Source organism: Colossoma macropomum, unplaced genomic scaffold, assembly GCF_904425465.1.
Source record: "Colossoma macropomum unplaced genomic scaffold, Colossoma_macropomum, whole genome shotgun sequence".
In the NCBI taxonomy this organism is placed as follows: domain Eukaryota; kingdom Metazoa; phylum Chordata; class Actinopteri; order Characiformes; family Serrasalmidae; genus Colossoma; species Colossoma macropomum.
Window position 1 is genome coordinate 35625309 of NW_023494798.1, and position 14845 is coordinate 35640153.

Sequence of the window (14845 nt, forward strand, 5' to 3'; positions counted from 1 at the left end):
TTTTTAACAAAAAAGAGGTAAAGCGATATTAAATCAATGTAATAGAGGGTTTATTTTTCATTTTGGCACATATTCTGCATCTCACTATGGAACAATAACGTCATGCGCATGTCATGCATTTCATGTTTTTCTGCTGTAGTGATTATTTTTAATCTGGCACGAATTCTCCTCCATGAATGCAACACACTGACCATATTTAAACAATGTTTCCATTGCATATGCATACTAAGTCATTATAATCGGGTTGCCTACAGTACCAGTCGACCTTCTCTCCTGAAAAAGCACATAGGCTGAGCTCTCCCTTTAGTTTAGCCTAGTTTATTCTGCGTGAAAAGGTGCACTGCAGCACAGTTAGCTCCTAGCTCATTTCCCACCAGCACTCTCTGGGCAGGTAAACACAAAATGAACGCACACAGTGTACAATGCAAATACATGATATATTAAAAGCACGCAGTCTCTGCAGTGTGGTGCCCATTACACATGTAGGCCCTTTCCATTAACCTTAAAACGACACTGTCCCGTACGTTCCCATCACTACTGACCGTGTTCCCGACCGCCTCTTGTGATCAGCCCCCCTGCACTGTCAGATTTGGAAACGAGGTTACTGGACATCAGGCTACGCTGGCAATGCAGTCACAGGCTAATAATCGCATAATTCACGTTACACAGCAAAAACACCCCGTGTTGCATTATTACCTCCTACAGTGTTTCTCTAAGATCAGCTGAAGATGAGAGTCAATTCAACACTGTCACAACTAAAAAAGATTCTCCATGGGTTCTTTAGTGAAGGGAATGGTTCTATTTAGAACCATGAGTTCTTTATAGAACTATTTCATGCTTAAATGGTTCTTTGCATGTTCATGGTTCTATATAGAACCACTGTCTTTACTAAAGAACCCTTGAAGAGCCATCTTTTTTAAGAGTGTACATGATTTGACCGTTTTCTTGATTAAATGGTTCTTTGCATGGTGAAATGGTTCTTCAGATTGATGGAGAATGTGCTGTAAATGGTTCTATATAGCACCAAAAAGCGTATTGCATACAAGCTTGACATCATAACAATAGCAGAACCCTGTTAGGTGCTATACAGAACTACCTACAACACATTCTCCATGGATCTGAAGAACAAGTTCACCATGCAAAGAGCCATTTAAGCATGAAATGGTTAGTAATGGTCTCAGTAATGGTTCTTTAAGGGTTCTTTAGTAAAGACAACAGTTCTATATGTAACTACAAACACTCAAAGAACCATTGCATGCTTAGATAGTTATCTGCATGGTGAAATTGTTCTTCAGACTGATGGAAAATGTGCTGTAGATGGTTCCATATAGATCCTTTTTGAAAATGGTTCTATATAGTACCTAAAAGGGCTCTGCTACCATTATGATGTCAAACTTGTATACAATAGATGAACCCTTGTTGGTGCAATATAGAACCATATACAACACATTCGCCATTAATCTGAAGAACAATTTCACATGCAAAGAACCACTTAAGAATGATAACTGTTACACTCTTAAAAAGATGGTTCTTCAAGGGTTCTTTAGAAAAGACAACAGTTCTATATAGAACCATGAACACTCAAGGAACCCTTTACATGCTTAAATGGTTCTCTGCATAGTGAAATGGTTCTTTAGACTGATAGAATGTGTTGAATATGGTTCTATATAGAACCTTTTCGAAAATGGTTCTACATAGCACCAAAAAGAGTTATTCTATTGTATAAGTTTGACATCACAATGACAGCAGAACCCTTTTTGGTGTTATACAGAACCATATACAGCACATTCTCCACCAATCTGAAGAACCACTTTACCATGCGAATGGTTCTTTGAGTGTCCGTGGTTCTACACAGAACCTTTGTCTTTACTGAAGAACCCTTGAAGAACCTTCTTTTTTAAGAGTGTAGAACTCATAGTTCTAGATAGAACCATTCCCTTCACTAAAGAACCCTTGGAGGTGTTAATGCAGCACTGGGGGGCCGATGCTTTGTGCATTTATGCTCTATTGTATTTATATGCAGATTGCATTAGCATCACTATTAGGGGGCTATAAGTGTGAGCGCAGTTATTACTGCAACAAAATCACACAAATCTCCAGAAATATGACCCAGAAACGTCCACAGGGCACTGACACGTTCTCCAGACCTTGTTTATAAGCTACACCACCATGTCTGAAGCTTAAACGCTTCAAATCAACTTTCAATGTGACACAGAAAGGCATCTTTTTTAATGCACAGGCCTAAAAATACATAAACAGCTGCCAGATAAGCAGACAGTCTATAGGAACGCTGTAGGTTTGGATACTAACTACAGCCTCCTAATGCTGTAAGGTTAAACACCACCACAGGACAGGACAGGACAGGACAGGACACGGCCCAGAAATGACTGCAGCAGCAGCACTGAAGCCCAGGCCAGGCTGTGCATCCTCCAGCACTGGACGAATCAATTGCACCAAGTGTGCGCGCGCTCAGTGCTGCATGCAATGCAACCCAATCCACTGCAATGTAACATAACATGTTAATACAAACACAAATGATAAGGACGCGCTGCACATCACAGCCTCACCTGCACCTCCAGCCCTGATGATGCGCGTGCGGCTCGTGTGGATGGGTGTAAATGCAGTCCAGGCTCTCAGTGCACCCGGGCTGGGCTCCCCTCCGCCTCGCGCCGCATTACAGCCCCGCTGACACAGTCAATTGAATCACAAACAGGGCGATTTCCCCCGAAACAAGGTCGATGTCCCGTATTTAGTGACCCCGCGCTCTGTGAACAGTCCACCGCCGCCTAATCACGCCGATAACACGGAACGTGCGTGTGTGCGCGCGCGGTCAGCCTCACCGCAGCCGGTCTGTGAGCCTGAATCAGCCTCTACGCGGCGGAACTGCGGTGGGTTACATTTCCCACCCGTATTCCCGATAAGCCCGCCCTCCTGGGCACGGATTGGCCGTTCGTGTCCCGCCTCCTGCGCTGTGATTGGATACTAACTCTCCACGTCCTGTGCTGGGATTGGCTGGTAGTGTCTAAACTTCTGTACTGGGATTGGATAATAGTGGGTAGGTGTTGCCCCGCCCCCGGTGCTCTGATTGGCTAGCAGGTCATGCATTGGCTCAAAGAGGTTTGTACATTATTAAGTAACACACATCTTATTAAAATATTAACTGGCAGGAAGGCGCGCAGCAGTCGATCTGCCTAGCCTGATATGGGAATAAAAAACTGCAATCCCTCATTTTTATAAGGGTGAAATTCAAGAATAACGTTTCTCAACATGAAATAGCAAAGAACTGCTGTTTTTCTTCATCTACAGAATACAATAACTTTAAAAGATTCAGAGAATCTGGAGAAATCTCTGTATGTAAGGGACAAGGCCAAAAACCAGTATTTTCTGGCCATGATCTTTGGGCCCTCAGGCGGCACTGTATAAAAAATAGACATGATTCTGTAGTGGAAATCACTGCATGGGCTCAGAAACACTTCTGAAAAACACTGTCTGTGAAACCAGTTCATCAATGCATCCACAAATGCAAGTTAAAACTCTAAAACGCAAAGAAGAAACCAGATATAAACAGGATCCAGAAATGCTGCCACCTTCTCTGGGCCTGAGCTCATATAAAACGGACTGAGGGGAAGTGGAAAAGTGTCCTGTGGTCCGATGAATCAACATTTAAAATTCCTTCCAGAGGACACTGTGTCCTCCGGGCTAAAGACCACTCAGCTTGTTATCAGTGCACAGTTCAAAAGCCAGTATTCATGATGGTGTAGGGGGGCATTAGTGCACATGGCATAGGTGACATGAGTGCACATCTGTGAAGGCACCATTAATGCTGAACAATATACATATGTTTTGGCAACATACACTATATTGCCAAAAGTATTCACTCACTCATCCAAATCATTGAATTCAGGTGTTCCAATCACTTCCATGGCCACAGGTGTATAAAACCAAGCACCTAGGCCTGCAGACTGCTTCTACAAACATTAGTGAAAGAATGTGTCGCTCTCAGGAGCTCAGTGAACTCCAGCATGGGAATGTGATAGGACGCCACCTGTGCAACAAGTCCAGTCGTGAAATTTGCTCACTACTAAATATTCCACAGTCAACTGTCAGTGGGATTATAACAAAGTGGAAGCATTTGGGAAAGACAGCAACTGAGCCACAAAGTGGTCGGCCAGGTAAAATGACAGAACGGGGTCAGCGGATGCTGAGGCGCATAGTGCGCAGAGGTCGCCAACTTTCTGCAGAGTCGATCGCTACAGACCTCCAAACTTCACGTGGCCTTCAGATCAGCTCAAGAACAGCGTAGAGAGCTTCATGGAATGGGTTTCCATGGCCGAGCAGCTGCATCCAAGCCTTACACCACCAAGCGCAATGCAAAGCATCGAATGCAGTGGTGTAAAGCGCTGCCACTGGACTCTAGAGCAGTGGAGACGTGTTCTCTGGAGTGACCAATCACGCTTCTCCATCTGGCAATCTGATGGACGAGTCTGGGTTTGGCGGTTGCCAGGAGAACAGTACTTATCTGACTGCATTGCGCCGAGTGTAAAGTTTGGTGGAGAGGATTATGGTGGGGGGTTGTTTTTCAGGAGTTGGGCTCGGCCCCTTAGTTCCAGTGAAAGGAACTCTTAATGCTTCAGCACCAAGAGATTTTGGACAATTTCATGCTCCCAACTTTGTGGGAACAGTTTGGGGACGGCCGCTTCCTGTTTCAACATGACTGCGCACCAGAGCACACAGCAAGGTCCATAAAGACATGGATGAGCAAGTTTGGTGTGGAAGAACTTGACTGGCCTGCACAGTCCTGAGTCCTGACCTCAACCCGATAGAACACCTTTGGGATGAATTAGAGAGATTGTGAGCCAGGCCTTCTCGTCCAACATCAGTGTCTGACCTCACAAATGTGCTTCTGGAAGAATGGTCGAAAATTCCCATAAACACTCCTAAACCTTGTGGAAAGCCTTCCCAGAAGAGTTGAAGCTGTTAGAATACAACATGACAGAGTACAGTTTAACAGTATAGAATAGAATAGAATAGAAGAGAAGAGAAGAGAAGAGAAGAGAAGAGAATACAATAGAAATGAATAGAATACATGATAGAGTACAATATAACAGTATAGAATAGAATAGAATAAAGTCCAATATAACATAACTGAATAGAAGGAATAAAATAGAGCAGAATAGAAAATAATAAAGTACAATAGAATAGAACAGAATAATGTAGAATATAAAATTACAGTATAAAATGGAATAGAATAGAATAGAACATAATAAAGTATAATATATCATAACAGAATAGAAGGAATGGAATAGAGCAGAATAGAACATAATAAAGCACAATAGAATAGAATAGAATAGAATAGAGTAGAATATAAAATTACAGTATAGAGTAGAATAGAATAAATAGTGTAAGTCTGTTTATTGTGTTGTTATGTGTTGGGGTGTTGGTTTAGTTGGGGGTTTTGTGTGTGTCTGTGTGTGTGTGTGTGTGTGTTTCTTCTTCTGCCGACGCCACAATAATATAACAGAACAGAATAGAACATGATAGAGTATAATATAATATAACGAAATAATAGAATAGAACAGAATAAAAATATTTTGAATGTTACAACATGCAAATTTGCTTTCAGTAATCACAAAAAAGATAAACAGATAACAAAATGAAGATGTAAGAGTAGCAAGCATGAATAAGAAACAACAGAATCCATTGCTGACATTGAATAATATTAGGCTATTGATTTGAAAATATTGTTATCAATAATTTGATCATTTAAATTATATTTAAATAATTAAATAATTATATGTATTATCATTTTATTATATATTTAGTGTACATTTTCTATGGTAAAAAATCTGAAAATTTGCAAGTTTCTGCACAGCATGATGGAAACATCTATCATACTGATAATTTAACAGGTGGGACTTTTATTTTATATATTTTAAGATTTTGTAACGTTTAACCGCGCAGCACATTCAGTTATTTTTCTCTGTGAGTGGAGATTTGTTTGTTTTTTCTTCCTCATATGATTAAAGTACAGAAACTCTTATATGTAATATGTGTATGATATTAATTTTAACGCTGAAATGTTAGAAACTCGTTTGTTTTCGTTTCTCACCACTGTTCCGCGGTAAAGCCGGTTGCTATGGTGACTTGAGTGACTTCTGAATCAGGCCAATCGGCGGCCTGCTTATGGTGTGAACTACTAGCCAATAGCAGCACAAAAGGGGCGGGGATGACTGGCGTGTAAGCCATTCCGAGGGCGGTCCGTCATGACGTCTCCGAGAAGTTCGATTCAGTTTATGAAACCGACTCTTTTAAACTGTCCGATTCAGTGAATCGAACGTCCGATATAGAGATTCATTTTCGTTCTAGGAAGAAAAATAATACAAGCAAATTAGAATAACGTCTTCTTAATATTAATATTATTATTAACAACAACAACAATATATTACTGTTATGATTAGTAGTATTAGTATTATTAATGTAATAATTATAATGCATTTTGTTTATATAGTACCTTGCATATAGCTCACATAGCATAAGCCCATATAACAGTATAACACATATAACATCTTTTTTTCCAATTCCGAGTTTGTTTGCTGACACATTTGGGACAAATTAAAACATAAAATGTAGTCTCTGCAAAAATTATGGCACTTTTATATTTTATGTTTTATAAAATAGTGTGTTAAATTCAGCAAATAAACTCAGCAAATTCAGCAAATAAACAGCAACTATGCATTTATGTTTTAATCATCCAGTCTACATAATACATAAACATCAGATGCTATAAAAAAAAAAAAGAAGAAAAAAAAGAACGATTTATTTGGTTGTGAATCGCTTCGACTTGTTTACAGGAAAGAGCCGGTTGAAAAGAACCGATTCAAAGAACGATTCGTTCAGGAGTTGGACATCTGTCTGTAAGTGAGGAAGTGAGTGAGCTGGTGCAGACTTAAACCTTCAGCCCTCATCCTGTAGACTGACACATACTCTCTCACTCTGACAGGCAGACAGACAGGCGGACAGACAGACAGGCATGGCTGATGCAGTTAAGAACGTGGCGATCTTTGGCTCCACCGGAATGACCGGAGCGGTGACCTTACCGATCGCAGCCGCTGCAGGTGAGATACAAACAGCAGGTTAAAGAGCCAGTGCCGTCCAGCACTGGGACAGAGAGTCACACTGGGTCTTACTGGGCTAAAGGACCCATACTGGGATAAAGAGACACTGACATACTGGGGGTTTGAGGCTCATTTGTTACTGAAGCAGCACTTTCTGCAGTTCTACTAAACAGCAGCTTCATTACTTCACTAGTGTGAATAGCAACACCACGATAAAGGGAGTCTTAGTGGTAAAGGGGAATTCCACCCTCTACATAATTAAATGACTAAGATGTGAACAGAGTCGTTCAGAGTCGTTCGTTCTAGAGAAACTTTAGAATTGTTCACAGTGGTGGTGATAGGAACCAGACGTCCACCTCTAAAAGCTCCCTCACAGAAAGTTACTACATGAAATAGTTATGAATTCACTGCCTGATGACTGAGACACTGTTTTATGATAGTTTAGTGATAATGTTTTGGCTTAAAATGTATGTTAATGACAATAAACTGAGTTGAATCGAATAGAATAATTCATAGTAAGTACTGAATAATTAATAATAGTTACAGAATAATTCATAGTAGCTACTGAATAAATATATTATACAATAATTCATAATACATACTAAATACTTAATAGTAGATACATAATAATGCATAGTAGTTCATTAATAATTCATAGCAGATACTTTATAATTCATAACAGTAACTGAATAATTAATAGTATCTAATGAATAATTAGATTAAATATATATTATAATTTATTATGCTATATTAAAATGTATTTTAGTCCATTTACTTTAATCCATTCATGGTGGAGGGATACATGCATGGCATTGTGAGGCAAAATAGACCCCAAGGAAATTTTATTATTTCAGATTTTCCACTATTTTCCATCATCAACATTCCATATAAACTCAGAAGACTCGTGTAGGTTCACTGGTGGTTCTGGATAGTAAATAAAATGTCTATATTTGTGTTGTAGTCATGGCGACCCCTGGTTCCTATCACCACCACTGTAAAGACATCTGAACCATTTCACACCAAACTGCTCTGAATCTCTCTGATTACATCTCACACACTGGACTATGCAGATTTTTTTTTTAATTCCCCTTTTGGGAAACTCATAAGCATTCAGCATAAAAAATCAGTTCTGGGTTAAACGTCATCCTGAACTAACATAAACACCAACACTGGCCTAAAGAGTCAAACTGTGTTTAAATGTATACTGGCATTAAAAGTTATGCTGGGCTAGAGAGTTATACTGGATTAAAGAATCACTCTGGGAGAGTCGTATATCCCAGTATAGATTTTTTTTAGGCTAATATGACTCTTTATGCTTGCAAGTGTCATTATGATAGTGGTTTATATGCTATATCCTGTTAGAAACAATACTAGCTTTAAGAAACATGCTTACATCGTCATATTCCCTGCTAGAAAAACCATCATAGACCAGCCTATGTTGTGTTTTGAATGCTGGTATGCTGGTCAACCAGCATGACCATGCTGGGGTGACCAGCCAAACCAGAACCAGACCAGCATAAACCAGTTTAGACTAGATTAGACCAGCTTAAACCAGCTTGGACCAACATGAAGTGTGTGCTGCTGTGCTGAGTTTTTCAGCACGGTGGGATAAGAACAATACTGAGATACTGAGCACTAGCTGGGATGTAGTTAACATACTGTGAGCCATACTGGGAATCCATATTAGCATAATGATTCTGGTCAGCATAAAGAGTCACATTAGGCTGAAAATCAATACTGGGATATAATTAAAGCTCCACTTAGTTAAATACTGATCTAAACACTGAGGCCTGTTTGTAACCCGAGCAGCAGTAACTGCAGTAATGAATAACCTCAGTTGGCAGGCGAGCCATCAGGGAGGTTACGGCGGTTAGAAACGAGAGATGGGAATCCATAAATCATAACATTACGAGTATTATTGTAAACAAAACTGCTTTGTAATTTGATTGGAGTGAATTATACACTCGTTAGTTCTGAGCATGCGCTCGCTGAATCATCACCGGCCTTTTATTATGAAATATAATCTAATTCTAGTTCAGCTGCTGAACAATCAGAAACAGGTTCTCTTTTTTCCCCCCTTACTGTCGTTGATTGTTCTGATCATAAGACAGTAGTGAAAGTGCCGAGTCATGCAGAAGTTGTGTGTTTGTGTCGAGTCATGGTGCGCTGCTGAGTCAGAGATAAGGCACAATGTTCAAATCGCCGTTTATCTGCGAGCCCCAGAGAGGGCGGAGCTCCAAGAGCTCAGAATACATTAACTAAACTGCAGTTAGTGACTAATCTGGATGTTTGAACGTAAATCAGTAAAACCTTTACTGAGTTACAGTTTTACTAAGTTACTGTATACTGCAGTATATGTGTACATTCTCATGTGACCGTGCATCAGAGAGATCATTCAGTTTCTCTCTCTGACAACTACAGAACTCACATTCATCTTTTACTGTAGATACGGTTTATAGAACTCATAGTAGTTACTTAATTATTCATGATAGTTTCATAGTAAATACTGACAATGTAATAGTAGATATTGTATTAGATATTACTTTTGTGCTTTTATCTGTACTTATTCCATATATGTCTTTATATGGCTTTATGTACATATATATTTTATGATATGTATATCCCTATGTGCCCCCTTTGGGCTGTTTTTAGTGAAACCTTAGTGCTCTGTTCATTTACATATGTGCCTGTAGGTTGTGTTAATGTCAATAAATTGAGTTGAACTGAATAAAATAATTCATAGTAGGTATTAAACAATTAATAATAGTTACTGAATAATTAATACTAGTTGAATTGTATAATATATTATACAATAATTCATAATACATACTGAATAATTAATAGTATATACAGAATAATTCATAGTAGTTCATTGATAATTCATAGTAGATACTTTATAATTAATAGTATTTACTGAATAATTATATTTTATTATAATTCATAGTACATAATGAATAGTATTTATTAAGTAATTCACAGTAGTAAATGAATAATTCATAGCAGGTACTTTATAATTAATAACAGTTACTGAATAATTAATAGTTTTTAATGAATAATTAGATTAAATATATATATTGTTATATAGTAATATATTGTACATACTCTATAATTCATAGTAGATTCTTTATCATTAATAACAGTTACTGAATAATTAATAGTAGTTAATGAATAATTCATGGTAGATTAATTTAGTTGCATTATTTGCTGTTGTTCCAGGTTATAACGTCACAGTGTTGGTCAGGGATCCGTCCAGGCTGCCTGCTGACCACAAAGCCTCCAGAGTGGTGGTGGGAGATGTGCTGAATAAAGAGGACGTGAAGAAGACGCTGGAGGGTCAGGACGCGGTGATCATCATCCTGGGCACCAGGAACGACCTCAGTGAGTGAAGATCAGAGACATGCACAGGGTGGTGAATATATCTGCTCACTCCATCGTCATATTTCTGCCACGTTTATCAGAACTGTTTCATTCCACCTGCAGGTCCCACCACCATGATGTCTGAGGGAACCCGTAACATCCTGGAGGCCATGAAGGCCCGCGGCATCCGTAAGGTCATCGCCTGCATGTCCGGTACGACTGTTTAAACCAACGTTTCACAGAGCTGAGCTTCACGACAAGATCAAATCTCACATTTTAGACAACGTGGCAACATCGTTTATCTTATTTTCACCAGTTTGCTCCTTCTAAAACTTTTTTCAGATCTTTTAAATTCAAATTTTGCATCTCCAGCAGTGTCTAGAAAGCTCTACTCATTGTTTATGTACACTGGTCAGGCACAACATTATGACCACCTCCTTGTTTCTATGCTCATTGTCCATTTTATCAGCTCCACTTACTATATAGGTGCACTTTGTAGTTCTACAGTTACAGACTGTAGTCCATCTGTTTCTCTGCATACTTTGTTAGCCCCCTTTTATCCTGTTCTTCAGTGGTCAGGACCCCCATGGACCCTCACAGAGCAGGTACTATCCTCTAGTCCTTCATCAGTGGTCACAGGATGCTGCCCACAGGACGCTGTTGGCTGGATATTTTTGGTTGGTGGACTATTCTCAGTCCAGCAGTGACACTGAGGTGTTTAAAAACTCCAGCAGCACTGCTGTGTCTGATCCACTCATACCAGCACAACACACACTAACACACCACCACCACGTCAGTGTTACTGCAGTGCTGAGAATGACCTACCACCCAAATAGTACCTGCTCTGTGAGGGTCCATGGGGTCCTGACCACTGAAGAACAGGGTAAAAGGGGGCTAACAAAGTATCAGAGAAACAGATGGACTACAGTCTCTAACTGTAGAACTACAAAGTGCACCTATATAGTAAGTGGAGCTGATAAAATGGACAATGAGCGTAGAAACAAGGAGGTGGTCAGAATGTTATGCCTGATTGGTGTACAGTTCTGTGCAAAAGTTTTAGGCACCTAAACACATTGTTTAAAACCTTTAATCTCAGCATTGAGTGTGTTTTTGCTTGTAAAAACACCATATAGCATTAGAACAGATAGAAATAAACATAAATACAGTAAAAAAAAAAAACTAACAAGAACTTTGAAATTAGTAGTTGATGTCTTGTGAGAATGTTTGAGGAACAAAGTTTACTTCCAGATTTCTCCTCTAGCATCACATGGATTTATTAAATTCCATCCGCAGCACCTAATTTAACATTACATGTTGATTAGATAGAACAGGTATTGGATGATAAATATAGTTAATACTGGGCTTCCTGGAGGTGAGGGCAAGAAATCTAACAACTAAAACACCTACAGACATAAAAATACCTCTTTTTGTATTAATGTTTTCTGTATTTATTCTAATATTAGTGTTTTGTTATGAGCAAATAAACATTTACTGACCACATAAATGACTATTTACATTTGGAAAAATCAATTTAAAATAATTAAAATAGAATTGCAAAATAATGTGTTAAATAATTAATAAAAAATCATTTTTAAATAAATAAATTAGAAGAAATTACCACACTTCAATTCTACTTTAATTTTATTTAAATCACATGACTGTAAAACACTTTGTTGCTGTTTGTATAAAAGGTGCTTTATAGATAAAGTTTATTATTAGCATCATTATTATTATTATTATTGTTGTTGTTTAAATCTGGGTTGTGCCCTTTGCCCTTTCTTTCTCCTGCATTAGCCTTTCTGCTGTGGGACAGAGCTAAAGTGCCCCCCCGCCTGGTCCCCGTCACTGAAGACCATGACAGGATGTACACAGTGCTGAAGGAGTCCGGGCTGGACTATGTGGCTGTTATGCCCCCCCACATTGCTGGTAATCAGCACTCAGTAGTAGTAACGTTAACCAATCAGCGCTCAGTAGCAGTAATGCCAACCAATCAGCACTCAGTAGCAGTAATGCCAACCAATCAGCGCTCAGTTGCAGTAATGCCAACCAGTCTGCACTCAGTAGCAGTAACGCTAACCAATCAGCGCTCAGTAGCAGTAATGTTAACCAATCAGCACTCAGTAGCAGTAATGCCAACCAGTCAGCGCTCAGTAGCAGTAATGCTAACCAATCAGCACTCAGTAGCAGTAATGCTGACCAATCAGCACTCAGTAGCAGTAACGCTAACCAATCAGCACTCAGTAGCAGTAATGTTAACCAATCAGCGCTCAGTAGCAGTAATGTTAACCAATCAGCACTCAGTAACAGTAACGCTAACCAATCAGCACTAAGTAGCAGTAATGTTAACCAGTCAGCGCTCAGTAGCATTAATGCTAACCAATCAGCGCTCAGTAGCAGTGATGCTAAACAATCAGCACTCATGAACAGTAATGCTAACCAATCAGCGCTCAGTAGCAGTAATGCCAACCAATCAGCGCTCAGTAGCAGTAAGGCCAACCAATCAGCGCTCAGTAGCAGTAATGCCGACCAGTCAGCGCTCAGGAGCAGTAATGCCGACCAATCAGCGCTCAGTAGCAGTAACGCTGACCAATCAGCGCTCAGTAGCAGTAACGCTAACCAATCAGCGCTCAGTAGCAGTAACGCTAACCAATCAGCGCTCAGTAGCAGTAATGCTAACCAATCAGCACTCAGTAGCAGTAATGCTGACCAATCAGCACTCAGTAGCAGTAACGCTAACCAATCAGCACTCAGTAGCAGTAATGTTAACCAATCAGCGCTCAGTAGAAGTAATGCCAACCAGTCAGCGCTCAGTAGCAGTAATGCCAACCAATCAGCACTCAGTGGCAGTAATGCAAACCAATCAGTACTTTTGTGGAGAATCTGCAGCTTTCAGACATGCTCAGAAAGTTAGCCAAGTCCAAGTGTTGCATCTAAAAACAGTAAACAAACTGAATACCTGTTAGTATAAATCCTGTTTTCTGTAATTCCACTGTTTTCATTGAATACCTTTTTGTTATACTGTTTAAGTTGATAAAATGTTCTATTTTAATGTCTTAAATATCAGGTTATTATCCAGCAACTACCAAGAAATGTACAATTTCTGTAGTTATGAGAGCCACAAACAAACCATTTCAGTTTAAAGCCATAAAGTTTGGCCATAAATCAAATTTACCCAGCACTCAACCTGTTACACCAAATACTGTTGTTCTGCTAAGACATGCTCAGTGTTTGAAGTTTGCTTCTTTAGCTTTAGCACTGTGGCTATGAGGCTAATGTAGCTAACAAGTTATGGAAGCTTATCAGCATAGCGCTAACTGCTAACTGAAGATGGCTACTGTTTTTTGTACTTTAGTCCATGTTTCTAGATAACAGTGAGTCACACAGAGTCAGAAACCACAGAATCAAGACTATTAGAGAGACTGAACACCTCCACAGGGTTAGCATCATGCTAATTGATGGAGTATAAGCTTCCATTACTTGTTAGCTACATTAGCCTCGTAGCTCCAGCGCCAAAACAAAGAAGCAAACTTCAGACTCCAAACACGACTCAGCAGATCGACTACATTTGGTGAAAATGTCTTAAATGTGATTGTTTGTGCTCCTCTATGTACTAGAACATCAGATGAACGTTAAATGTACCATATGGACACATTTACGTGTTAAAGTGAACTGTGATGTCAATAACGGCCTCCTCCTCCGCAGATAACCATCCTCTGACGGAGAAGTACACCGTGACTGAGAACATGCTGAAAGGAAGAGTCATTTCCAAATACGATCTCGGCCATTTCTTCGTAAAGTGTCTGTCCACGTCAGAGTGGGACGGGAAGACGGTGGGCGTCTGCGGAGAGTACAGCTAAACTGACCGGACGGGGCTAAAATGTGCCAGTAAACAACCCTTATAATGAGATGCTAATGTTTATTTACCCCACCTGTAACCTTAAACCTTTATAATGGAGCCTCACGCTTACTCACACAGATCAAAATATCATTATTAATAATCAAAACACTTCACAATCATGCACTGGGTTTTATATTACAAAAGACATTTTGATCAAATAGAAATGTTTTGCAGTTTCTGGTTACAATGTGCCTTGTTCTATTAAAACACAATACGTTGTCTTTTCCTATTAAAAGTGCTTTTGTGTTTTTATTGTTGGTTTGGTGAATTTAAAATATTTCACTGATATTTTGCAGATGTCTTAAATTATATACATTTAATGTTGACAGTTTTAACAGTGTGAATAGCTACACTACTGAAAACTACATTACTTAGAACTATAGTTGTGATACCAAAGTTCTCCTTTATAATGCTCAGCTGATGTTACATTAGTGAAAACCACTTTGAGGTCATTTACATACACTAAACTACAGTA

General features: G+C 39.3%; 1 protein-coding gene across 1 annotated transcript; it reads left to right on the forward strand.

The window, feature by feature from the left end:
* The first annotated feature begins 6869 nt into the window (after nt 1-6869).
* Nucleotides 6870-14620, forward strand: blvrb (biliverdin reductase B). Its single transcript, XM_036585462.1, has 6 exons — nt 6870-6914; nt 7001-7115; nt 10332-10493; nt 10596-10685; nt 12267-12398; nt 14175-14620. The coding sequence occupies exons 2-6, from the start codon at nt 7031-7033 to the stop codon at nt 14327-14329; spliced, it is 624 nt and encodes a 207-aa protein (XP_036441355.1). The 5' UTR covers nt 6870-6914; nt 7001-7030; the 3' UTR covers nt 14330-14620.
* The last annotated feature ends 225 nt before the right edge of the window (nt 14621-14845 follow it).